Genomic DNA, 27,416 nt, shown 5'->3' on the forward strand with positions numbered 1-27,416 from the left:
ACACCAGCATTGATGGCTACCTCCCACAGTCTTACAGTATACTGTCAAAGTCACTTCCCTTACTTTCCCCACGCTGTCCCATCAAAACCAGCCTGGAATAACAGTAAGGTCCCTATAAATCAACAATATATGCAGTGAGAGAAAAGGATAGAGAGAAAGGGGGAGAACTGGTGGCTCTGGGTGCAAAGTTCATCAGTACAAAAGTACAGTGCTGTGGTGAAAAGGATTCTCCTCTGTATTGCTGCTACATAGCTCCCCCTGCCCCCTAAAATCAATCAGAAATAGCAAAACCAAGATAATACAAAGAAACAAACATGTCAAAAAGTCTCCTTTTTTCCATTTTGCTTGACAAGCGTGTTGAGTTTATGCTGAGTTCCATAGACAAAGGAAGATTAATGCTTTCTGTTCAGGCATGCAGTAGGCACCCTGTGGGGTCCTCAGGATTATCAAAAGTTCATACACGCAGGTCTCTTGACTGTTCCCTCTATGATATTTACACATCTTACAGTGTGTGTTCCTGTGTGTCTTTTGTATGTGTGTTTGTGTGAGTTTGAGTGCGTGCTCAGAATAGTGATCAGGAGAGAGGATTTGGCTAATGCGAAGGTGTGTGTGTGTGTCTGTGTGTGTGTGTGTAGGTTTGTGTGAGTGAGTGAGTGTGTATATGTCCACGTGTATATGGTCTCTGCTTCTCTTCTGTTTCTCACACATGTGTCTCAATGAAGGAGTGTGTGTGGGTCATGAGCGGCGCGGCCAGTGGGGAGAGATCGTCCTGGCCGTTGGTGCCAGGACTAAGCTGGCAGATGTCTGAGTAGAGGTCGCTGTGCCACTGCTTCCACTCTCTGAAGGTCTGGGAGCACAGGCCAGGGTCCTCCAATAGGGCACAGATTACTGCCAGCTCCGACTCTTTGGCCTGGGGGACGAAAGAGACAACATGGGATTACTTAGGTAAACCCTGCTGAATCCTGTCACTACTTTTTCTCCTTTGAATTCCAAAATCGTTTTGTTTTGAGCGGTGATCCTCTGATTGTGCAGTACCTTCAGAGTGCTGCGGAGGGCTCGGACCCGGTGCAGCCTGTCGTTGAGCAGGGGGTCTCTGGCTCTCTGGGTGAAGCAACGCCGGAGCTCCTGCCGGCTACAGGGCCGAGGGTCTCCCAGGGCCGTGACGTTGGCCTGCTCCAGGGCCCGGTAGAGCTGCTCCAGCCCGTCCAATGGCTCCGTCTCACGGCCCTCCGACACTCGCCGCTCCCTTCCCTCTGACACCCTCCTCTCCCTGCCCTCCACTCTCAACTCCCGCAAGTCTGAGTCAGGTAAGAAACATTAAGAATCAGAATCAGTGGCCTACTGGAATGACACAGAGAACAGAAGTAAGGTTTAATAACACAATATTGCCCATAGCCCCACTCTCCTCTACTTATATAGCACAGACCGTATGTAAGTCCCTTACCCTCATCGCCCTCATTGATATCTGCACCCTGTCCCTCTGCCTCCTCATCCTCGCTCCTCTCCTCCATACGAGCTGGGGTCTGTAGCAGCTTGCCCGGCCTTGGGTCTCTGTTCCTGGGCAGGCTTTGGCTGCGCTGCTTGTGGGAGCGTCGGTGCGTGTGGGCGTGTGTGTGTGGCCCCCGTTCCAGGGGGAAGGGCCCGTCCCGCTCCCTGTCCCGCTCTGCGGCGTGGTGCCTCCGTACGGGTAGCGTGGCCTGCCTGCGTCTCTCCGGGGACATGCCCTGTCTGCCCAGCCCTCCGTACAGCCCCATCTCCCCAACCATGCTCCCCATTCCGCCCCCATAACCCCCCTCGCCGTCCCCCGGTCCTGTCTGAAGGAAATGCAGCCCGGCGCTGGTCAGCGGCGTCTCAATGAGGTCCTGCCAGGAGCGGCGCTCGCGGTGGGAGGAGCGGCAACCAGAGGAGTGGGTACTGGTGCTGCCTGTACCCGTGCCCATGCCCATGCCGTCCCCGCGCTGGTCCTCAGCCGAGGAATGGGAGTGCGTGGACTCACTAGAGAAGTGGCGGCCGTGCTTGGGCTCCGGGAAGGGGCTAGAAGAATTGACCTGGGGAGGGATAGGGGAGGTGGAAGAGACCATCTGTGGAGGGATTGGGGAGGTGGAGGCGCTCATTGGTGGAGGGAGTGGGGATGGAGTGGAGCGCAAGAGGCTCATGGAGCTGACTGAGCGGGGCAATTGGTCATAACTGTGGAGGAGGTGGGTCTGCAAGGGCGAGGGGGGGAGGGAGGAGGGGTGACAGGGTTGGTTAGTATGGAGAGGAGCAAGGAGGGGATAGAGAAAGGTTGATGGAGAGGTGGGTGAGAATGTGAGGAGGGATAACAAGAAAAGGTGATCCCACGAAAAGAAGGGCATAAAGAGAAGGAGGTAGTGAGCCAGTGTAGGAGAGCGAGAAGACAGGTGAAGAAAGAAGGAGAGGAAAGTAGTATAAAGGGACCAAAGGATGAGAGTGAGAAAGCAATGAGATGGTAGATGAGTAACAATGACAACTCCAGAAATGACTAGCATGACTGTTGATTTTACATTGCAAAAAATAAACATGGTACCAATCCCACTGGACCTCAGCAGACTCTAGAGCATGCCACAACTGAATGAGGGACATTTGAAACTTACAGTATCATCTTCCTGAGATGTAATGAGCACAGCTATTTGTCGCCACCTAGAGGTCAGAGTGTGAATAGGGGCTGGCAGCATTACATAGAGAAGTGCTGGTCTTGGCTGCTTAGAGAACCAGATAGTCCCACACTCTGATGTTTTATTAATGCTGAGAGCTCTGCTCTATGCAGCCCTGAAAACTGTGGGGCTTTTAGAATAAAATATTCTATTAGAATGAAACACTGCAAGAAAATGTTGCGCGTGTGTGTATGTGTGTGTGTGTGTATGTGTATGTGTGTGTATGTGTATGTTGTCTCTACTCACCGATGGTGTGCGGTGGTAGGTATCACAAAGGGATGAGGGTCCCTCCTGTTTGAGTGTCATTGAGCCATCAACTTCATCCTGATCACTCTCACTCCAGTAGTCTGATGTTATGATAGCAAGATAAACACACACACATGTCAGCAACCCATGGACAAGAAGGTAGAGTCAATCATTTCCAGCCAACCCAGACCATCTCACCTTCATCAGGGCGTGGCACCTTATCATCTGGTGTGTAGCCAATGGCGGCCAGGCCCAGTCGGTTCATCCACCTATAGAAAGGAGGGAGAAAAATAGACCCAGAGCAGAGCAAATGAGAAGGATGAGAAGAAAGGAGAAGGGAGGCATCAGAGGGGAGATGAAGAAAAGAGCAGAGAGGATGAGAGTAGAGGATGGGTTAGGCTGGGTAAATGATAGATGATGAATAAAGAACTCTCACTCTAAATAATTTAAATGGTGTCTCTTAACAGTTGATTTCTGTCTGACTGACTTCACCTCCCTGATGAGGAGAGAAAGGCATCGAGATAATTAGGGAGATGGATGTAGAAAGAGAGAGAGCTGACAATCATCTGTCGCATTCTGTCTGAACAGTGAGTCTCAGACGCCGCTCTCTCTCCCCATCCATTTCTCGTTTTCTCTCCTTTCTGTCCTCGATCATTCAGGACCCCCCCTCCCTCCCTCTCCCTGTCTCTATCGCAGGTTCTGGCTTGTCCTGTGTCTCTCTGCAGACAGCTAATAATGAGGTCACCACTAAGAATAGAGACCCAGCCTGAGCCTGAGGAACAGGAAACGCATCATCCTAGGAAGTGCATCCCACAGGAAGACAACTTCCTCATTCCCTTCCCAGGATAAAAACTTAGCAGTGATGTTGCCTTAGATATCTAGTGTTGAGATGCAGGTTTTTTTTTTCGTGAATATTAAACTCTTATTTGGCACATGCAGAGCACCTAAAGGATAACATTTAAAACCCAAAGATTCTTTAAGAGTGTCAGTTTTGTCTTTTCCTTGAATTGGACCTTTAGTGTGGTTTCTGATGAGCTGTCTGCCTATACAGTCTATTCTGCACTCTTAGTTTTCAAGTCAAGATTACTACCTGAGCCTCTGCAAAAGCTAGGGAAATCCAGATGTGAGTGCACCTCAAGCCATGAACAAAGATAATTTGTCAAGACGTCTTATGCCAACTTAGGTCTATACCCAAATCCACCCATCCACACACACACACACACACACACACACACACACATGTGCACAAATGCAAATCTACATGCAATAGCACATTCACACATTCACACGTACACCTCGAAACTCAGCATGGATGTCAAATATAGCTTGTTAATTACTCTCCCCCAATTAACTCCCCATGTCATTGAGGAGAGGTGTGGATAATTAGAGCTCATCAGATAGCACATAGGACTCCTGCAAATATTGCTACAGTCTCTCTCTCCCCCTCTCTCTCTCTCTCATACTCGCACGTGTACATGCACGCACACTCACACGCGCAAGCACGCATGCACAGTTCTGCATTTAACAACAGAGGGCCAGGTTCATGCCTTATTCATGGGCAGGGTTGTCTTGGTAGGTTGTTGCTCTGTGTAAACTTGGTTTACTCAGCTAAAATATTCATGAAAGAGCACGTGATGTCCCCGACAACCCGACTATTGTCCAGCCCACATCAAGAAACACACACACACAAACACACACACACACTCACCTGTTCATCTCCTCAAGACAATCTGTGGCAAAGAAGAAGCTCTTGATTTTGGGATGACAGGCTTTGAAGGCACTGCAGTCAATCAGAAAGAAAGGCTGATTAGGGCGTCTGTGTTTGTGTGTGTTCTTTGTCTGCATATGTATGTGTGCGCATGTGTGTGTGTGTGTGCACGCTATGTGGGTGAGCGCAAATGTGCTTGATTAGTAATTTGAGTGACATGTGAGGGACACTCACAATTTCCGTCTGCACTCGATGGCTCGGTCTATTCTGAACTCGGGGAGGCTGATGAAGCCCTCAGCTTTCTCATCCTGCAGGCAGAGACAGATGGAGAATGGTGGCACATTCATCACCACAGAGAACAAATGTCATTGCGTGTGTTTACATGCATATTAATATTCCAATATTATTTGAGATACTCAGTAGTATTCTGTTCAAGAGTCAGTGTGTGAAAACAACATATGTTATTTACAATGGCCAGGATAAGCTCCTTTAACTATAGACTTGTAGATGTGAATACGATAGCTGAGATATGACGATCTCACTGAGATACATTATCCCATTTAAAGTTAGTTCTTGGGGTCTGTGTAAGTTCCTTTTCCACAGTAATATTGAGTAGTCAAGATATCTGCACACCTTCAAAGTCTTCTTGGCAGGTACAATAGGATAAAGGCAGGACTAAATACAACAAAAAGACTCCATGCACACTGCCTTGCAATAGATAGCATGGAGTCTTGTTGTTCCACAATAATATTGGAAATATTCTATTAATTCATGGGTCCAAGGACATTTCTGACTGTGATATAAAGAAAATAAACAGCATATTAAAAGCTTATGCTTTACGTTTGCTTGAGGTAAAATGCTCTTACAATGATTAAGCATTCGCACAAAACACTGCACAGAATAGGACACTTGAATGCTGGAAGGACAAAGGTAGGGATGGAGTTATTAAGTAGCTATAGATTTGGAGAAATGAAAAGCAACAATGAATGGAGAGGCTGGGAGAAAAGAGAGTGCTGCAGAGATGGACTGATGAGAATTTGAGGAGTGTGACTAATCATGGTATTTCAATAGGATGTCTTACATTCTGGTTGGTGTACCAGTAGAGGCAAGACTCCTTGAGGATGAACCAGTACTTCCTCCATTTCTGGGTGAAGTACCCTTTAGCGTCCTTCTTCTTCCACAGCCAGCCCTCACAGTCGCCGTGGCCCAGGTCTTTACAGGAAATCCTCCTTCGACTCGCACTAGTAAGGGAACCTAGGGTGAGAGGAGATGCTTGTCACACCAGCGGAAAGTGAATTTCATAGCATTTTGAATTGAATTAAACCAAATACAACTAAGTGTAGTTCAGTCCTTACAGTGTGGCAAAAACAGGCTGAATCCCAATGTCCGGACTTACGGACTCACAGACTCTGAAGCGCGCTCCCGCTAAGTCCACAAGGGCTTAGCACTGTCTCACTGCAAAATCAGCAAGTTCTTAAGGGCTATGATGTGAACTTTTCAAGCCCTCCATGCAGACTTTTAGCGAGTCTGCAGCCCTGAAGACTTTTCAGAGGGAATTGCTCATCATTCATAGCATCAATGCCGTCAATAAATGAGGACACTGGGGAAGCATCCAAAAAGTGTAAACACACCAATCATGGCAGGTAAAATGAAGGGGAAAAAAAGGTGTTAGCAAGAAAATGTTTATCTGGTTATCCAGAGTCTGGACATTGGGATTCAGCCACACTTCCAGGATAAAAGGTTTGCCTCTTTTTTGGGCTATCCATGCTAAAATGTATATGCACTGATAGAATTGTAAGGTGTTTTGGATAAAAGCGTCCACCAAATGTCTTATGTCATGATAATGCTTAACATGACAACAAATTGGATTGGAAATTGTGTATGGATTCTGCTAGACATAGAATAGAATAGAATAGAATAGAATAGAATAGAATAGAATAGAATAGAATAGAATAGAATAGCAGAAAAAGAAAGGAAACACAACAGGCTTTCTACCTTTACTTCTCTTTTTGGTTTTCGTTCTTAGAGAGGTATAATGGAAAGACTGGAGGGAGAAGAGAAAAAGATATTAGTTGTAGACTATCAAAACTCCATTTTGAAAGGACATGTTCAGGCAAAGTTTCCAGGCTGGCGTTGATGCATTTCTTTTTTTTTCCTCATAGAGAAGATAGGCTAGTTCGCTCTCCATGTTTAGCTTATTTTTATTTTATCAGGCACACAGCAGAGAGGATTACAGGCACAGAGGGAACACAATACTGAAATTGCTGCAGCCAGGAAATGACCTACAACCCGCTATGGAGGATTGAAAGCTGTCTGCCATGGAGACTGATCCACACTGATGCCAGGGCTTTGTGTATTTTGATTTTGTGTTTTGTGATTTCAGGGTATCAAAAGTCACTGAAGGGCATCAAAAAGTGAAGACTTTTAAATCTTACAATAAGAACTTGAGTTTTGTTTATGTTGATGTGATTTTGTATTGTTATTGTTAGATATGTTTTTTTTTCCAGATGCCATGACTATCTGTATTGTAGGTAGATGGATAACAGTGAAACTATGACCAATAGTAATTATTCTACCTTCTGTAACTGTGTTAATTTCTTGTAAATTAAATAATGCTTAAGTTTAATCCATCAATTTGCTGGGGACCCCCTGGAACCCCCTCAAGGAGCCCTGGTGGTCCCCGGACCCCACGTTGAGAACCACTGCTATAGAGGGCTTTCACGTGACATAACACACCCTCTGGCAGCCAGTGGAGGTCCTCAGCTCTCTAGTACGTTTAGGCTGTCTCAACAGAATTGTAAAGGCATGGTTAATTTCTGTGCTATTTTTGACTGAGAACTGATCGCTACTAATAATTTTGATTGTTTTTGTGTTTAGATAATGTCAGCTGGTTGGGTAAATCATCTGGTCAGTTAACCATCACTGTCTTGTTGTAAACACATCTGAATTGCATGCAAGCTAATGCATCTTGTAGAAGGTAGGGTTAGTCGTGGCTGTGATGTTATCATTGGTTGCTCTGCTAAATTAGCCTGCTTGCTAACAAAGCCAAAAAAATGACTGTTTATTTAAGTTAACGGAGCTGACTCATCTCAAGCTAGAACTCATAGTGCTTTGGAGGAGAGTTTAGAGCTGATGACTAAGACAGTGTCCTGTGTCACAGTAACCCACATTTGGAAACCAATTTACCTTATCAGACTATTCTTTTTTTAATTAAAACATTACTGAATGGATCTACACCCACACCACACCAATCTCTTTCAGGTATCTCTCATTTTCTTGTCCGGTTGTTATATTTTTAGCCGTTATTTGGGCACAGCCAATTCTCCAGTGGACCTCCATGACGCCAGATGTGGTTGCTAGGATAACTGTGATGCAACTGCAAAGCCTTTATTACATAGCGAAATGTGCTTTTATGCAACATCAAAACATATTGGAAAGAAAGAATTGTTTTAGAACAGGTATGTGGATTATCAGAACTGTGTCCTACCTTCCTCATGGAGGCCGCTCCTGAGCTTCCTGAGCCCGAGTACCTGGGGAAGGACAGGAGGGATTATAACCACCAGTGACTTTTACAACTCCTTACATCAATCACAAGCATGTGAACCCACACACACACACACACACACAAACACAAACTCACCTGTCTGTTGTATCTGCTCGCAGTGTGTCTGCACCTCGCTGATAGACAAAGAGAGAAGGGAGTTAATTAAAGCGCTTCTAAAACTATCAATACCATAATATAACATGGCTCTACACACTAGACATGTTGATATGTATGGTCTCTGTGCTCTTCTATGACTTTTGCTATGCTGTGTACAGTATGTTCTGTGGTTCCTTGTATTTGCATTCTGCATGTATATATTGCATGTCTAGATAACTGACTTGTGCTGGTTGTGGATTCGAATAAGCTCTTACATCAAATTACCATTGTACAACAAGAATATTACAACTTTGTGTGGCCAATATTTACTGTACTAATGTATATGCTTCATATTTTGTATGATGGTAGGCTAGCTTTTGCCTACACAGTATGCTAAAGCGTTGCCATGCACTGTAGTAAACCACATGAATACTGGCAGTGAAACTATACCACCAATCCTCTTGATGACCAACACTAAGTTTATGTAAAAGCTTATTTGCCAAAAGGTTGGTGTATTCCTTTAAGGGAAAGGGAATACACAGGGACAAGGGAAAAAAGCAGGTCATTAAGGTGAGCATATGCTTGTTAGTGCAGGATAGTATACTTCATGTGCCACCCAAAAGATATGAGTCACCACCATGAGAAACACACAGCTGAGAGGGGCAGAGAGGGCTGGTGTGAGCTAGACCGATAGAGCTGTGTGTGTGTGTGTGTGTGTGTGTATGTGTGTGTGTGCGTGCGAGTGTGTGCGTGCGAGTGTGTGCGTGTGTTGTGTTTTAAGCACAGTCTGTCAGTCGCGCTTGTAATTGGTCTGGCTCATGCTGAGTCATACACCTACTCACAGGGATGCGTGTGCATATGTGTGTGTGTGTGTGTGTGTGTGCTTGTGTGTTTGTCCAGAATAAACTCCTATTTAGACTCAGGCGTGTCTGAGGAGATGGGGATATTAGGATGAGTTAGGATGAGTCGTGAGATGGCTACCCTGCATACAAATGCATCCCTGTGTGTGTTGGTGTGCCTTTCTGTGTGTGTGTGTCTGTTTGTGTGTGTGTGTGTGTGTGTGTGTGTGTGTGTGTGTCTGTGTGTGTGTGCGCATAAGAGAGAACATTAGAGAGGGGTGTGTCTGAGTGTCTCACTGCTATTCTCTTAATCCCTGAAGCTGGCACCTATGCAATGACACTGATCAGCCCACTCTCCTTGGTCTCCTCACCCTGGCACACACACACACACACGCACACGCACACACACACGCACACACACACAAACACACACACACAGACAGACACATTCACACGCACATCTATTATTAACTAATCCTGATGCCTCACAGTTCTCAGAGAGGACATCCTCAACCTCCAGCTTGACTCTTTTGACACTTAGACACACACAAACACGCACAAACACACACAATCACACACATACACACGCACACACACACACACACACACGCACACACACACACACACACACACACGCACCTTTCTCCCTCTCACAATCTAGTCTTGGTCAATCAGGTCATGGTGTTCACAGATTCACACACAGTGTTTTGCATCATGATATATTACCTTTTCACTACACGTTGTTAGATCTCTGTTTAATTAGCTAGCTTACTCATCTCTGTTGTGAAAAAGAGACTTTATTGTTTGTGTCCATTACAGGCCACCATAGCTCAAGGGGATGGGAAGGGTGAGAGCGGTGAGGGTTGTTTGCTGTTCCAGACACTTGTGTAGAATCAGGCAATAACATAATAATAATAGCAAAACCAGCCTCTATTAAACAAAACACAATTATAACTAAATATAGAATACAGAAGCAAGCTAGAAACTGACTAAAACTAAACAAAAATTTAAGTTAAAACTGAAAATGATAAAATGTTAGTTATTATATAGGTGAAAAAAAGCCTAATTTAAAAGACTGTGTACATACAGACATAGCATCGGGCGGCTGGTCCAGGCGCAGGGTGGAGGACAGCATGGAGGGGCTGATGGGAAAGCTGGGGCTGCTGGGATTGCGGCTCTTGCGCCGAGAGCGCCTGGTGGAATCCCGTCGGCTCTCTCTTCCTGGACCCTCCGGTTCCTCCTCGATCACCAGGATCTTGTCGTCGCTAAGGTAACGCAGCAGGGAGTTGTCCGAGTCTGCGGGAGTGAGGGATAGAGCGGTTAGAGGATGGACAGACTCCACAGAGAGGGATGGAAAAGCCCTTGACTGGGGGAGGAAAACCAAAGCATCCTGGAGGAGAGAGAAAACCCCAGACTAGAAACAGACGATGGTGAATAGACAGTTAAAGATAACAACCTGACAACAAAGGATAGAGCCTTGAAACAGAGTATAGGAGTGCCTCGGAGCTGTAATATCTGATATGGATCCACAGCCAAGACATCCAGTACCTCAGATAATCCGTTTGCAATGATTATGTTGATTTGGACGGCGCCATTGATAAATCTTGTCAGTCACAGAAAATATGAGGTTTAATCTACTTTGGCTCAGCATAGTAGCAGCTTCTCACCTCATTTGTTTATTATCCATATACTTAAATATGATACAATACAAATTTGTGAAAGTATGTTAGAGGTTGACAGGGACAAAGCGTGAGAGTGAGAGAGAGGAAGAGACAGAGAGAGAGAGAGAGAGAGAGAGAGAGAGAGAGAGAGAGAAAGGGAGGCCCCCAACAGTAGTATTGTGCTTTAATGTTATTCATAGACTTTCTGACGGTAGAGTGGAGGATCCTTGGTTGAATACAGATCGAGTCTCGCCGCAAAACGGTGGAGCTGGTAGAATCGGTCACATTCAAATACCTTCATTTCCTGAGCAGCTGTATAAATGCAATTTCCATGCATTTATGTTTCTGTATCGCTTTGTCAGATACATACCTGGCAGATATGTATCCATACACAACCACACCACCATGGACCAGAAGATGAGCTGAAATGTTTTGAGCTGAGTATGAAGCAAAGCACGGCACCAATCCGACCCGTTTGTGTGTTTGGGTGTGTGTATATGTGTGTGTGTGTGTGTGTGTGTACCTCGGCTCCCTCTCTTGCCCATGCTGGGTTCCTTGGCCTCGGCCATCCAATTATATTCCGGAGGCATGGAAACGGGTCTGAGGTCACCTGGAACAACCAATCAGCAATCAGAGAGTCGGCTAGGGGGGAGGGGTCGCGGGGAAGACGGTGACCGAGAGACAACGTGGTTGAGGGCTGGAGGAGTGGAGGGGTGAGAAGAGAGAAAGTGGGGTGGGGGGGGCGGGGGGCAGGCAGGGAGCTGGAGACAGTCTGGGTACTGTAGACGTGAATGGACCGACCCTTTTGGCATGTGACCAGTGTTTTCGGGGAGGTGTGTATACGTGAGGTAGAGACACACACAAGCACAGCCGTGTAGCGTGCGACGAACGACGAAAACAGAAGGAGAAAAGATGAAAATTGGAGGTGAGAGAAGTGGCATGAGGATGCATGGTGGTCCACACAACACACAACAAGCACAGGGCCAGAGCCACTCAAACAGCATGTTGTCTACTCTCTCTCTCTCTCTCTCACTCTGTCTTACCATGGGTGGGGGTCTTGTCCCGTCGGCGGACCCCCGTATTACGGCCCCCCCTGTCATAGTCGGGCCCCGGGGGTCCGTCTCCCTCCAGCAGAGAGAAGTACTGACCGCTGTCCTGGTCCAGGTAGTAGCTGACCGCCTCAGAGCCTTTGGAGCCGGACTGGGAGCTCACGCTGTAGCGGCTGATGTCGTCACATGACATCAGACCCAGCTCCTCCCTGAGGGGGGGGGACAGAGGTCGGAGCTGTCATCATCACTGTCATCAGCGTCATCAAACATCTGCGTTGTGTGTGTGTGTGTATGTGTGTGTGAATGTCTGACCTGGTACTGTAGAGTCCAGAGACAGGGGAGAGAATAAAGACGTCCTGCATGCTGGGGGCGTCCATTTTGGACATGCCCAAGGTTCCACCGGGTGTGGGAGAGGTACTGGTGGGACTGGTGGGGATCGGCTGGAGGGAGAGAGAGAGAGAGAGAGAGAGAGAGAGAGAGAGAGAGAGAGAGAGAGAGAGAGAGACAGAGGGAGAGAGATTCTATTTCAGCACTGTTATATTGAGTTATAATTGGAGGAAGGTGAGGGGATCGTTTTGAAGTACAACCTAAAGAAACGGATCGTTAGATCTTTTCCTGCACCCACCCTCATAGAAAAGCAAACAAGCACGCAGCTTATGGGGTTACTTGGGAAGGGAACCTTTTATTTGTGATATCCGCCTTGTACCGTAGTTGGTTTAGTGTTGAAACACAAACAGAGAGTATTTCCAGAGAGCCACTATGTTGTGTGCGTGGTGTTGTTTTTTTGTTTTTTTTATATCTGTCTGACTGTGCAGCCTCTCCCACGTTCTATCGCTTCACTATTCTGTCATTTTGTCTCAAGCCTCTTCACTCACACAGGGCTCTCCATGTCTGTTCCCATGACAACCCCTCCTCTCCTCTCTCTTCCTCTCTCCCCTCACCCTGTGCTACAAGAGAGAGGTTGGAGAGGACAGAGGAAAGCTACCGCGGCCTCCTGCCTCGGCTCGGCTCGGCTCGACGCGACACATAGATTCATTTGTCATCCTGTCCTCTGTCAGGTCCTCTCAGGGACCTCGCTCTCAATGTCGTGGGAATTCATTCCAAATTTCCGATGAATTATATTTCTTCTTAGCTTGAATAGCTGGGGTGACAAATACTGTGATTCCTCCCGGGGAAGAGGTTTCCAGATTTTGAAGAATGGAGGGTTTTACGTCTGAGGAATACGCTCGGTTTTAGACGGGAGATGTGAGTGCGGACAGAATGGATAAACAGATACAGAACCCAAGCGGTGGTGAGGCGGGCAGTGTGCTCATTATGAAACCCCTGTGTTTCATCATTTCATCAGCGATGCATTAGGCTAATTCATTCCATCTTCCAAACTTTCCATCCTCCTCCCATCTCCTCACCCTCCCCCCCTGTCCCCCAATTCCCCTCTCTCTCCTCATCTCTTTCTTTTTTCTCTCTCTCTCTCGCTCTCTCTCTCTCTCTCGTTCACTCTCTTCCTCTCATGAAGGCAGCTTACAGTAAGACGGCTTCACAATAAATAATGGAGACGGAGTGGAGAGAGAGGGACATGAGAGAGAGAGAGGAAAGCAAAAGAAATAGGACGCGAGATAAAGACACAGACGAAGAGAGAGAGAGAGACACAGAGAGAGAGAGAGAGAGAGAGAGAGAGAGAGAGAGAGCAGGAGGGGGAGAGAGAGGCGGGGGAGCTGTGCAGTGTGGTGACTGGAGCTGAGAGTGAAAACAGTAATTTAGTGATTACAGCCCACTGCTGCCTGCATGAACAGAGAGGGGAGGGGAGGTGGGGGGGGCAGTGGAGGGTGAGGGTTTGGGGGGAAGGAAGGGAGGTAGAAGTAGGGAGAGAGAGAGAGAGAGAGAGAGAGAGAGAGAGATGGGACGTACACAGCAGGCTGAATTCCACTGTTAAAAAAAAGCACTTAAACCATTTGACCCCTGCTGCTTCCACTCAAAACTACCCAAATATATCCTGCTCACATAGCCCCCCTCTGACCACTATCCCCCATACACCCCCCAAACACTCTTACATTCACATATGCAAACTCACTAACAAACACACACACACACACACCCACACACACACACACACACACACACACACACACACACTCAGTTTCTGTAATCTATTTAGTTGTAACACATTGTGACTACTGTTGCTCACTGAGGAATGTAAAGCATCTTTTTTAACCTAATATGTTAAACCTGATAACATCCCAGCTATGTAAGGCACTTAAAATGTACAGAAACAGTTGCCAAACACAAACTGTAACACATTCATCTTTTCAAACCATGAATTCTGTCAAGCTGCAATAGCCGTTACTGTACTGTGCATACACAAATAAACCACAATAACATACTGTAACTAAGATGTCAGTACAGCCATAACCCCTCGCCCATTGAGTGGGCTTATAAATAATATATAGCCTGCCAATACATGCTGCCTAACATAGTAGGCATTTGGAAGGAGTAATTATTTATGTGTCTAAACATAACAACATAAACAACAGGACATGGAAGGGGGGTGGGGTTAAGGGACAATGTGTGGCACACGTGGGACCGGCGAAGTGACCTGTGATGTGGACTGGACACTGATGTGGACTTTAGTCACACATGAAATCGCTCCCTGCAGTACATGTACATGTTGCAGCAGCACAGCAGGCACGCATGCATAGGCATCAGCACAGTAATCCTCATCTTCTTTGTCCAAATCATTGCCAGCATCATTATAATTACAATAGATCATCAAATTGCTCTTCTTCCAACCTGCTGTGGACAGCACGCAAATACACACACACATACACACACACACACATACAGAGACAGAGAGAGAGAGAGAGAGAGAGAGAGAGATGTGCCATTATTCAGTAGAATAGAAGAGGTTGCCATGAAAGGATTTGGGTCTGAAATCACATGATAATTTGCAGAGATAAATTGTTTCCTTTGTGGATTCAGTTATAATCCAGCTGAACGCCTGCCACATTTGGGCTAAACTTCACAGCCGTACAATTCATCCCCCAAAACCAGGCTTAGAGGTATGAGTGTGCATGTGTTTGCATGTGTTTGTTTGTGTGTGCATCTGTGTGTGTCTATGAATGTATCCAAAACCAAGCTTGCAGAGTGACCTAGTTCCTTTTGCCTCTCAAAGGAGCAGCGGGACTGATAACAGAAAAATCTCTCTAGTACCCTATATACTCACCCTGCACACACACACACACACACACACACACACACATGTACACACACACTTGCTTTTACACATGTAGATGGACAAGTATGCATACAGGCACCCATAGAAATGCCTGTACACCCGCCTGCATCAAGACACAGACATACACACACATACACACACACCCTGTTTAGCAGGATATTTTGGATTCAGTGAATTATCTCCAGTATTTGCTGAGTAGAGGCTCTCATTTCAGAGCCAGTAGAGCTGCCTGTAGTTGCTTATGAATAATTAAGAGCTCCGGTCTTTCTGAGAGAGAACAACTCTAAAACACTCCTTTCTTCTCCTCTCCCACAGATATTTCTGCGCTCTGATCTGGGCGCTCACGGCGTGTTTGTGTCTTAGCAGCCCATCAGGGTAGAACACTCAGAGCTCACAATAGCCTTCCCACAATCCTCTGCTGTTGCACACAGCAAATATAACAATAATCTCATGACACAGACTTAGAGCAATGATCTAACAAGGCAACAACCTGGAAAAGAGAACAGTCCTCCAGCTTGTCACAGACAGAGACAGTGATGAAGTTAACAGTATATGGTGGAAGCACCGGGATGCAGTCAAAATGGTTGTTGCATGGTTTTAATGCTGCCCAGGTCACTATAGAAACCATATCCACAAAACACTCTGCGTAGCTACTGAATCTCACAGTCAATCTCTCACACATGTGCACACACAAACATACGCACACATAGTGTACTCACAGACAAACACGCAGTCACAGAATTGTTGCCTCCAAAGAACAGAGGACAAATATGCAGAGAGACAGTGAGGAGGAGGATGGAGAAAGAAAACAGAGAGGGGAGAAGGGGAGACCTAGAAAAAGAAAAAAAAAATCAGACAAAGAAAGAGAGAGGGAAAGAGAGAGCAAGCCAGAGAGCAGCAGAGCGCCGAGCAGAGATCAAAGCATGCATGTAGCATGTAAATGAATTAGCCTAATGCAAGGTTATAAATAGCAGCCATGGAACACAGGGCCTGACAAGACAGCCACGGCTTTACAAAGCACTCAGGCAGCATCAGACTGGCCCTTGCTTCATCTTCCTCCCCTCAAAGCCCCCGCTTCTCCTCTGTGAGTTTTGAACAGGGCTGTGAGATCTATCTTTTTTTTTTGGCCACTCTTTTGGAGTACGTCTCTGCACAAGCTGTTCTTTTCGTGCACCGAAACTGTCGAGTGATTTTCTTTGGCTCGGCACGAGTCTGCATGGGTGATGGATTAACAAAGTGAAATGTGCACTTGTTTTTTTAAAAAAAAGGGGGGTAAAACATCTCAAACAAAGATGGGATATGATATGCCTCTATCAGCTATAAGCCTTCAAACAAGCGTTCTACCTTTTAGACCTACTGTACGTTAATATTTCATTCTGTTTTAAAAAAGAGCTGTCCTTCAGGGCAAAGGTTGAGCGAATCAGGTCCTGAGTTTCAGTAAATATGAATGTGGCATGTGAGTGGGAGTGTGAATTGACCCTCTGATGCCCTTGTGCTGCTCCGCTCTCGTTCCAGAGCAGCGACGTCAGGCTGCATCACACGTTTTAAATCACTCCACACCGCTCCGGAGCACCGAGCCACGTTTTTGGCGTGCTTTTTTTGTTTCTTTTTCACTGAAAAAACTGGTATTTAAAACTGTTATTTTTTCTCCTTCACTATTTTCGCCCACTTCCATCTTGAGCAACCATTATCTTTTAAAAAAAAAAGTGCTTTTGGCCTGCATACTTTTTCTTCAGTATTTATCCAACAAAAGTGGACTGAAGGTTTTTACGCTGACTTGCTCCTTCAGTAAGCTATCAATACATTTCTGAATGGCAGTGAACTGTGTCAGTTTGAAGCTGTAAAAATGAGACTTTTGTTGAAAAGCACAACAGGAGGATGGTGAGGCAAGGTCAAACAGTGGACAAGTGCCCTATGCAAATATTTGTTAAAAATGCCAGTAGGAGAATACAGAGTGTGGGCAGTAGAAAAGAAGTGGGGTAGGGAGTGAGGAGAGAGCTGAGCGTGAGTCAGAGATAAAGCTACAAGGTACAATATGCCTTATGTAGAGCCAAATCATCCTATAACCCAAATCCTAGCTGTAACTATATGAAGACCATGGATACATGGTTGAGGAAGGGGCAGCATGCAGGCATTGTGGTCAATCCCAATTTCTTGCACTCTTGCTTACTTTTCAAATACAGTCATGCTAGGAACTGAGAGTAGCATGTCAGTGAATCTCGGGTCAGTTTTGCCCTTTTCAGGTCAGGATTTGGGGAATCGCCCGTGTCCCAGCATGGGTTTAGGCTTCCCTGTGGTGCTGGTGTTTACCTGCAAGCCCAGTGGCTTCCAGCGGACGTTCCTGAGCAGAGCGGGCGTGGAGCTCAGGGTGTTCTGGGGCCTCTTCTTCAGCGTGAGGATGACTCCACATGGGTCCTCTCTGAGAGCGTTGACCAGGTTCTTCAGCTGCCAGCCCACCTGAGGAACACACACACCGGGCTACCGAGATAACTGCTGCAAACCGCCACGCACACACATACACCCGCGCACCGGGAGTGACCTAATCTACTGAGGAAAACCACCACACACACGAATATCGAGCTTTGGAAACTGCTGCTGCAAACCACCACACACACCGGGCTTCTGATACTACCTGTCCAGACAACTGCAAGGAACTGTTTACCAAAGCCAATGTTGCAAATCACCATATATATATAGCCTACACTACCAGTCAAAGTTTTGGACACACACATTTTTCTTTATTTTTACTATTTTTCACATTTTAGAATAATAGTAAAGACATCAAAACTATGAAATAACACAAATGGAATTATGCAGTGACCAAAAAAGTGTTAAACAAATCAAAACTATCTTATATTTTACCGTTTTACCTTGAACGGCAAAAGCTTAGGAAAGAAATTCAAACATTGGCATCAAGTTCACTATTTATATTTATCTAAAAAACTAAATTCAAGCATTTAAGCATAAGCCTTTAGATCAAAACGTCTTTAAGATAATGAAAAACATAGTGCATTCAATCAGTTGTGTCCAAACTTTTGACTGGTAGTGTATACATCAGGCTGCTGAGAATACTGCTATACATCCACTGCTAGACACACACTCACACAATCACATACACACGCTTGCTGCATATCACCTTTTCTACCATGCCACAATGCAGTCACGCTGCTTCTGTGCACCACTTACACACACTACTACTGAATGCCCCTGTTATATCTAAGAGTTATACAGATGCAAGCAACGGGATCACATCTGCCAAACCAATACACCCTGTCACTATCCCAGCATTTCAGCACCATGTGTAGAGTAACACTATGCAGTCCCAGCGGGCCCAATTGGTCTGCAAACACGGTCTTTTTTTTGTGATCAAATGTTTATTTTGTTTCTTTAAGGTGTAACGATAATAAATCATATACACATACCCGCATGTATCACATTCATATGTGTCCATACATCTCCATAACACATTGTTGCAGACAGTGTAATTCAAGAGAGAAAAAAGAAAAAGAAAGAAACCTAACATTTTATCCCACCCTCCCCTCCTCTCCCCACCCTAGTTTACTCCCTTCCCCTCCCCTGGCTTACGATGACCAGACGTCCCGGTTTGTTCGGGATTGTCCGGGATTGTCCCGGTTTCAAGATGGGTGTCCCGAGTCCTGACAAATATCTGTAAAACACTAAAATGTCCCAGTTTTCAACATTCACTACCAAATTGTCCCGGTTTTCACCACAATTAAAATAATAATAATAGTATTATATTTGTTTTAAGCGCCTACATAGACGTTTATCATGTTCTGTCCCGCTCATTATTACCTAACCCAATCAAAAAACATAAACAATGCACCACATAAACTATGTTTTGGTGGATTTTTGGAGACAAAACTAATAATAATTTTAATTTTTCATTTGCTGAGGCACTGTCCATGGTGTTGAAAGGTGCAGTCACTAGGTGTGCTAAGCGCTGAAATAACTGTCCCCCATCCTGATGAAAACGCCTATGGTGTGTGCATAAGCGCATACATGTGCGCGTGCATGAATGTGCAGTACACTTAAGGGTCTCGGTTTGGGGGTTTTAAAATGTGGTCATCCTACCCTGGCTGGCTTCAGATAACTCCCTATGCATGCCTACGTAATACCTAGACATATAGCATAGGAGAAAACTAATAATAAAAAAAATAAATAAATAACTAAAAATAAAAAATGAAAAAAATAAATACATAAATAATAATCTAATCAAATAATAATGATAATAATAATACTAATAATAGAACTACTACTAATAAATATATACACACATATACTGTACATGCACACATACTGTATACATGTACATACACATGCCTACACATACCCATATACAAATACATTTATACATACATACACACACACATAACTCTCCGCAAAAAATGTGCATTTATCATAGCGAACCAAACATTATTGGCCAACGTGATTAATATAGATAGAATTAACCTTCTCCATTGCCTTGGACAGAGCCTCACCTTTATTTGCCATGGTCCCATTTGACCGGGCAATAGAAAGCTCTAGAGAGATTAAGTCATAAAACAGGACAATCCAATGAGTAATATGGAGTGTATGTGGGGGCTTCCACCTCTGTATTAACATTTTCTTTGCAGCTGTCATACCTAGAAGCAACAATCTTCCAGAGGTGGAAAGAGTACTGACAAATCCTACTCAAGTACAAGTATTGTTACTTTAGTGAAAATTAACTCAAGTAGGAAATCACTCAAGTAAGAGAAAAAAAGTAGCCTATTTAAAAGTACTCAAGTAAAAGTACATTTGCGTTACTTTAAAAATGTTTTATATTTTAATTAGCCTATTTACCCTAATAATTACATTTCATACATCCAGCACATGTTACCAGTGTTACCAAAGCTGTCCCAATGCAATGTCATTAACCAGGAAGAGAAAAATAGTATTCAGAAAAACACTTTTAATACAATTTTCTCAAGACAAATCTGTATGTAAAATACATAAAAAATACATACTATTTACAAAAAATCAAATATGCTGATATTGGAAAGGACATACAACCTGTACATGTACAAATAAAAATATAATACAAAAATAAATATACAGAGCCTACTATTGCATCAACGTATCAATAGTTAACAATAGTTAACAGCCTATGGATCCCAATTGCAATTTTGATTTGTTTCGTGATTCTCTCCTTTGCCAGACGAGCTAGAGCTGCTAGCAGCAACAATATCAGAATCAGATACATCCATTTTGCTATGGCTATATCAGCAGTGTCAAATGAAACTGAGATTTCTTAACTAATGTGACGATTGGGATCATTACAATTTTGTGGATTGTCTACGCCTGTCTAATTTAATTGGGCAGTCTTGAGCGCGATTTAATTTCATTGGCCACTGCACTAACGTTAGCGAGCAGTCCCAATGCTACCATTCTGTTTTCATAGCGCGGTGTGCAAAACAAAAATCTGAATTTACTCAGTAACGGAATGTACATTTAAAAGTAGCAAAGTAGAATATCCATTATTTAAATTACTCGAGTAAGAGTAAAAGTACAGCATTATAAAAATACTTTAAAAAGTACAAATCCTCAAAAAAACTACTCAAGTACAGTAACGAGAGTATTTCTACTTTGTTACTTTACACGTCTGCAATCTTCTCTGAGAAAAATTAAGAGATAATTAAAAATCATAATTTAAAAGTAAAATAGTCAGAATACAAGGTACGTAGATTCCAATTATACCTCTCATCAGGGATGCCACTTGAGACCAGAAAAACACATCTGGGCATTGCCACATTGTATGCAAGTAGGTTCCTATTTCTCTATCTATTACACAGAGGGCAAATGGGTGTAGAACAAAGTTGAAGTTGACAGCGTTTCCTGGGAGTGAAGTACAGTCTATGAATAAATTTGTAGTGAATCATTTGATGGTTAAAATTTTGTGATGAAACTTTGATATTTCCCCATACTCTCTTCCAATTAATAACTTGCTCCCAATCCTTTAAGTTAACATTCCAGACTTTGGTCACCCCCATTATAGGACTTGTAGCTTCCTGTAACTTTTTATACAGATTGGATACAAAACACCCACATTTAGGTTTAATACATAAAAGCTTAAGAAGCGGGTGTATAGAAAGAGAATTATTGCATGAGACTCCATAACTTCGAAAAGCAGCTCTCAATTGTAAATAAAAATAAAAAGATGTTCTGGATAAATGATATGCGCTTTTAAGATCTTCAAATGATCTTACGCCTCCATCATCCATAACATGAGAGAGAGTGCAGATACCAGATCTAGACCATGTAGGAAAAATAATAGGTTTCCCACCTAAACAGAGGAATGTATTTTTAAATACTGGCGTCTGAGTGTGCCACTGCATCTCCCAGTTACCTAATTTCCCCACTTGTTGCCAAATCTGTATGGAGTGGGCAATAATAGGGCCAAATTTTGTTTGACAATATTTGAGGGGTAAGCCACAAGATGCTAGTTCCTCCAGTTTATAAGGGGTACGTTCAATCTGGAGCCAAGGCATGTTCGCATCTTGAGAAAACCAATTTTTAAGAGGGCGAAGCATAAATAATAGATAGTAGGAACTAAAATTGGGTAAGCCAAATCCCCCCAAATGTTTGCCCTGTTGGAGTATTGCGTTTTTAAGTCTTGGTCGTTTCCCTCACCAGAGAAACTTAGACACAAGGCTCTGAATCCTGTCCCAGTACCGAGGAGGTGAGAGTTAAAGGAAGCATACTGGATAGGAAATTAATCTTAGGTAAGATATTCATATTAATAACTGATATTCGACTACATAATGATAATGATTTATGATTGAACCATCTCTCCAGATCTTTTGCGATAGAGTTGTGTAAACGATTGTAATTCTTGCTGACAATTTTATCAAGAGTAGAGAAGTGTACCAAGATACTTGAATTGAGAAACTATTGGTATTTCTGTATGCAAATCTGAATAACCTAAAGCATTATTCAAAAGTAAAAGTGCGGATTTGTTCAGATTTACTTTATAGCCTGAAAACCTACTAAACAATGAAAATATTCCATTACTATATAGCAAATCATGTACTACATTATTGAAATATAATAAAATATCATCCGCATATAATGAGATAACATGGCGTGTGTTCCCCACGACTAGGACCTATATTTTGAGATTGGCAAATTTTTTGAGCCAGGGGTTCCAATGATATGGCAAATAAGAGCGGAGAGAGGGGGCAGCCTTGATGTGACCCTCTGCCTACAGGAAATGGAGAGGAGCAATGGTTTCCAGTAAACACTATAGCTGAGGGGTTACTATACAGAACTTTTAACATATGTATAAATTGTCCACCAAAACCCATATGTTCCAATGTAAACCACAGAAAACTCCACTCAAGGCGATCAAACGCCTTTTCCGCGTCATTCGATAATATCGCAGACAGAGAAGATATATTAGGTGCAGCATGTATAATATGGAGTAATCTTCTTACATTGTCTAATGCTAATCTATTTTTAACAAAACCTGTTTGATCAAGATGAATGAGTTTAGATATTACTGGGTCTAATCTATTAGCTAGGGTTTTGGCGAACAATTTCACATCAGAATTTAATAATGATACTGGTCTATAACTCGTGCAAACTGTGGGGTGTTTATCTACCTTGCATAAAAGTGATATGATAGCTGTATTGACGTCTCTATTGAAAAAACCCTTCTGGAGAGATGTATCGATCATATCAAGCATAATTGGTCCTAGATCCGACCAGAACTCAGGATAGAATTCCGGCGGAATGCCATCTAATCCAGGTGACTTGCCATTTCATTTGTTTCAGTGATCCTGTTGTATTGGGGTAGATGCTGATTCTTTGTCCTCAGAAATACAGTTTACCTCTCACTGCTCCGACCAGGCGCTGGATGGTGCGTCTCACCTCGAAACTGTGCAGCCGGGTTATCATGCAGCAGCTCCCGTCTTTGGCAGTAAGACCGGTGCAATGAGCAATACTAACCAAGGGAGGCGGCCCCAAGTCGTCTTACAGTTCATAGAGAAGTTTATTGACAAACGCGGTAGGTTTACCTGCCTCAATTCCTTGCTGTAGTCCAATTATGCGCAAATTAAATTTCCTGCTGTGATTTTCAAGCGTTTCCGTCTTCTCTATAAAATTGTTCATTCACGACCAGCAGGGCCTTGTATTGTTTCTCCATTGTGGACATTCATCCCTCCATAGCATTTGTCGCAGATTCCAAATCTTCCACTTTTGAACTGCATGATTTAATACGTAGTAACTTCGAGCTTCTCTAGTTCCTCGTGGATAGGTTTGAGCTTGTTGTCAAGCGCATATGAAATCTCCTCTCTGACAATTTCTCTGATCATTTTGCCAAGAGATTCGGGATCCATTTCCCTGCTGCATAACTTACAAGGCATAAGAGTGTCCAGAAAATATTCCGCCAAAATATATTCGACTGAAAGGGTGCTTTTGAATTAACTAGTTTGAAGGGAACGGCACGTGGCAGGAGTTGGTGTTCTTGCTACTTGCCACCAGAAGTCATGTGTCGTGGGACTGCAAACACTGTCTTAGGGTGCTTTCATACCAGCCTTGTTTAGTCCGTTTGAATCGAACCCCGGAGCATTTACCCCCTTGGTTCGGATCGTTTGGGGTGGTGTGAACACCCTAATCGAACCCTTGTGCAGACCAAATAACCGCTCTCTGGTCCACCCCGAAGAGGTGGTCTCAGGCCGCTTCAAAGTGAACAGTGGAGCGGATAATTTCTGGTGAGAACACCATTTGAATCAATCTCAGGAAGCAAACCATTTAATCTGAATTTTATTGGTTAAAAACAAGGTCTTCACATCCTGTTTTGGTGACTGGTGAAACTAGCTTTTGCATGGATCAAATTTTTGGGATTTCTGCATGATTGCAATCGTCAGCTCTATAGTTTGGAATGGACACAGCATCAATCAGTTCTACCATCTACTATGGAAATTTGCACTTTATGTCATTCCTGACATGTGTGCCGTATGCTGTCACCATTACGCGATACCAAATGCCAAAAACTGTGTCCCTCTCATCATTACGCAATGCCAAATACGCAACGTGCATGTCCCGTTAATTTTCATCACACATTGCCAGTTGCTAAATACATAACCTACAACCAAGAAAACCAACACAGTAAATATGTAAAAAGCACAGCCCAGCAAAAAGTCATGAAAATAACCTTCATCCGACGCAGTGGACGCACACGACACACCCGACGTACAACGTAGGCCTACCCAACTCACACACACATTCTTATAATTTCAGCCGTCAAAGAATCTCTGGGAATTTATTTTTTCCCTCCCGGGAGACTGAGGCTAATTACCGGAGTCTCCTGGCCAATCCGGGAGGGGTGCGAACCAAGGAAGCGGACTATCAGGTTTGAAGACGCCCTTAACAACGTACAGGGCAGAGTGGTCAAGACGGTCTAGTTCTCATGAGGAGAAGAGATTTGAAAGAAAGAGAGAGGGTACACAGAGAGAAAGAGAGGGAGAGAAAGAGTCAAAGAGAGACGGTAAAAGAGAAGAACAGGAGGAAGGCTCAGTTCTTAAAAGTGCTGACTGCAGCACAGTTTCCTTGTGGGTCCGGCCAGCCCGTCTCCAGCGCTCACAGCACTCGTCAGGCCATTGATTGGCTACACTGGTCTCAGATGCTGGAAGCTCCGCAGAGGCCACACACACACACACACACACACACACCGCACACACACATACCACACACACACACACACAAGGACACAGCCCAATGTTACTGAGCAGTGAGCACAACAATATATGCACATACATACTCAGACACATATACAAGCTGCACACACACACACACACACACACACACACACACGTACACACACACACACACAAAGCTCTGACCTTCTTCCTGACATGATGATGACCGGCTCATGTCAGCTACCAGCCACCCAATTTCCCATTTCTCTTTGGCCCAGTTCAGTTCTCTGGGTTCAGCCAACGTTCACCGGCCACAAGGGCCATAATGGAAGAAAGTTACTATGGAACTGTCCGGTCCTGCCCAACATATGGGAGGACACATTCACTAGGCCCCACCAGGACTGCGGTCACTTCACTTTCAATCCAATTAATCGATTCAAAATGTAAACACAAACTCTAATTCATTTACCAATGATAGAGAATTAATTCTCAGTTACTTCTGAATTGGAAATTCCCATGCCAAAGACTTAAACGTTTGAGGGAAATCTTGAATTAATTGAAGTGAAAGTGAATTGAACCCAGCCATGGACCCTTGTTCGATCATCTTAGCTTGCATTAGCTGCACGTACCGTATATGTTAACAGGAAACACAAAGCATATGTTAACCAGGCCAGTTTAGAGCTGCTCTGCTATGCAAATATGCAGCGAGCAGAGGGAAACAGGGAGAGACCTACCAAAATAGTAATAGAGCATAAACTGCTGCTGGAGAGGTTTCGCAAATCCCAGGGGTCTTCATTATTTTCCCAGATGCTATTACCTCCACATAATTATGTTGCCTCTTCAAACAATCAGTTTGTTATTTGAGCAAATTCCACATTTTACCTCAAAAGAGAAGCTGAGCTAAAAACTGTGTATCTGTGTCCTGTTTTGAAGTGGGCCTCAAAGAGAAGCTCATACATAGACATGAAGGCTGTGTTGTGCTAAATACGTGGGATAGGCCTACATAATGATCCTATAATATAATGGAATGTGCTCATTCAATATTCACACTAATCTATTTTTTTAAATATGGAGCCCCACAAGATAAACTTATCAGGCATAATGTTGACAGAGAGAGAGAGAATTCTGGCAGTGTGTAACCATCTTTGCTCCACAGCGGCTTTCTCCAGGATAGAAAACAAGAGCTGTATTGACTGGAGACTTCCCTCCGCCGTTCTCCCCCTTTCCCCCTCCCTCTCTTTTCATCTTCATCCTCACCCTCTCCCTCTCCTCCCTAATTCCCTCTTTATTTCCTCCTCCCTCCTTCCTCATTCTCTCCCAGCTCTCCCTCGTCCCAGCATCCCCTGACTGTTTCATTCTGTCTCTCACTCACTCTCTCTTCCATCCCGCCTCCCTATCTTCCTCCCATGTCTCTCCCTGTTTGCCCCCCACCCCTCCCCACCCCATCTCCATCTCTCTCTCTCTGTGTCCCCCTCTCACTCTCCCCCTGTTTGTCTCCTCCCCCAGTGTGAGGGATCAGAGAGGAGAGGGTCTAGCTGAGGGAGTAATGAGTGGTTGGAGCTGAGAGCCTGGCAGGGTGCGATCTGCACTGTCACCCTGAGGAGAGAGACAGACAGATAACACACAGCTCCCTCACGCGTCAATCAACCCCGCTCCCCGGCGCATCATGCACGCTTTCGCATGAGCAACACCTATCGAGACGTACGAGGAAATACTTGCGAAGCAAGTAAAAGCACTCCCACACATACACACAAAAAACCTTTTTTTCCCCCTCACAAATCTCAAATAAACGCTGGAACAAATCGTTTGTGTTGGAGCTGACAGCAAAAGCAATAGAGAGCGCACTCAATCACATACTCTCACAAGGCACCGTTTCATTTAAGATGGCTGCCCATTTCTCTGCTCCCCTCTCATGTGATGAGTCTTTGCTTGAAGGTAGAACTACAATTTATTCAAGTCTGAAAGCGGAACATGAGTTCACATTTCAAACCAGAGGCCTCCTCCGGGGGTTTCAACAATGGCCACAAATTCGAGAAAGACTGAACTGACAATCGCACCGTACTGGACTGAGCAAGGGCCTTGCAACAGCCTTCCTATAATCTGCTCCCCCAGCATGCCTGATTAGCCTACATGGCAACACAGTCACAGGACAGAAAGCACCATGGCGGTAGTGGTGTGGTGGCGGTGGTGGTGGCAGAGTCCATGCACCTTGACAGCCCCTCAACATAGCACAGAATGGAGAACAGAAGACAGTTTGCAGTATGTAATCACAGTGGAAACACATGGAAAGTACATTTCCCATGATTCTACATGAGTACAGTATGTGTCGGGAAGCTAGCCTTAGCACTAGATAGCCTACTTGCGGGGGTTCGCGTCTGACTCACCACTGTCTGATGGTTGACCTGGATCACCTCGTCCCCTGCGTGGATCTTCTTGCACTGGTCTGCTGGAGACTGCAGAGCGAGAAATTGGAGGAAGGAAGGGAAGGGAAGAGAAAGGGCATAGGGAATAGAGAGATAAAAAAAATATATATATCACAGGAGACACTGAGGCATAGATTCAGTGTTCAGAGTACACTTCAGGTGACCATGGGTTGCGGTTGTTTGAGTGTTGAGTCTCCAACAAAAACTCACATTCTCTGTGGTTCCGGTGATAACGTGGAGTCCATCGTACGTCGATTTGATATACATCCCCT

The 27,416-nt window shown here is 44.5% G+C and overlaps 1 protein-coding gene across 1 annotated transcript in view; it reads right to left on the minus strand.

The window, feature by feature from the left end:
* Positions 1-700: 700 nt before the first annotated feature.
* LOC139650231 (connector enhancer of kinase suppressor of ras 2) overlaps positions 701-27,416 on the minus strand; it is a 53,100-nt gene continuing 26,384 nt past the window's right edge. The window contains exons 7-24 of the mRNA XM_071526833.1: positions 27,355-27,414; positions 27,106-27,174; positions 17,355-17,501; positions 12,128-12,255; positions 11,810-12,024; positions 11,290-11,376; positions 10,193-10,401; positions 8,267-8,304; positions 8,114-8,156; positions 6,622-6,670; positions 5,708-5,880; positions 4,861-4,934; positions 4,627-4,698; positions 3,117-3,187; positions 2,919-3,019; positions 1,445-2,204; positions 1,036-1,298; positions 701-910 (exon numbers count right to left, since the gene is read on the minus strand). Coding sequence (XP_071382934.1) covers positions 701-910; positions 1,036-1,298; positions 1,445-2,204; positions 2,919-3,019; positions 3,117-3,187; positions 4,627-4,698; positions 4,861-4,934; positions 5,708-5,880; positions 6,622-6,670; positions 8,114-8,156; positions 8,267-8,304; positions 10,193-10,401; positions 11,290-11,376; positions 11,810-12,024; positions 12,128-12,255; positions 17,355-17,501; positions 27,106-27,174; positions 27,355-27,414 — 2,769 coding nt within the window. The remainder of the gene's footprint in view (positions 911-1,035; positions 1,299-1,444; positions 2,205-2,918; positions 3,020-3,116; positions 3,188-4,626; positions 4,699-4,860; positions 4,935-5,707; positions 5,881-6,621; positions 6,671-8,113; positions 8,157-8,266; positions 8,305-10,192; positions 10,402-11,289; positions 11,377-11,809; positions 12,025-12,127; positions 12,256-17,354; positions 17,502-27,105; positions 27,175-27,354; positions 27,415-27,416) is intronic.

Source organism: Centroberyx affinis, unplaced genomic scaffold, assembly GCF_046629955.1.
Source record: "Centroberyx affinis isolate AG114_WGS23_722 - 3 ecotype Tasmania unplaced genomic scaffold, CSIRO-AGI_Caff_v1 ptg001467l_1, whole genome shotgun sequence".
Lineage (NCBI taxonomy): Eukaryota > Metazoa > Chordata > Actinopteri > Beryciformes > Berycidae > Centroberyx > Centroberyx affinis.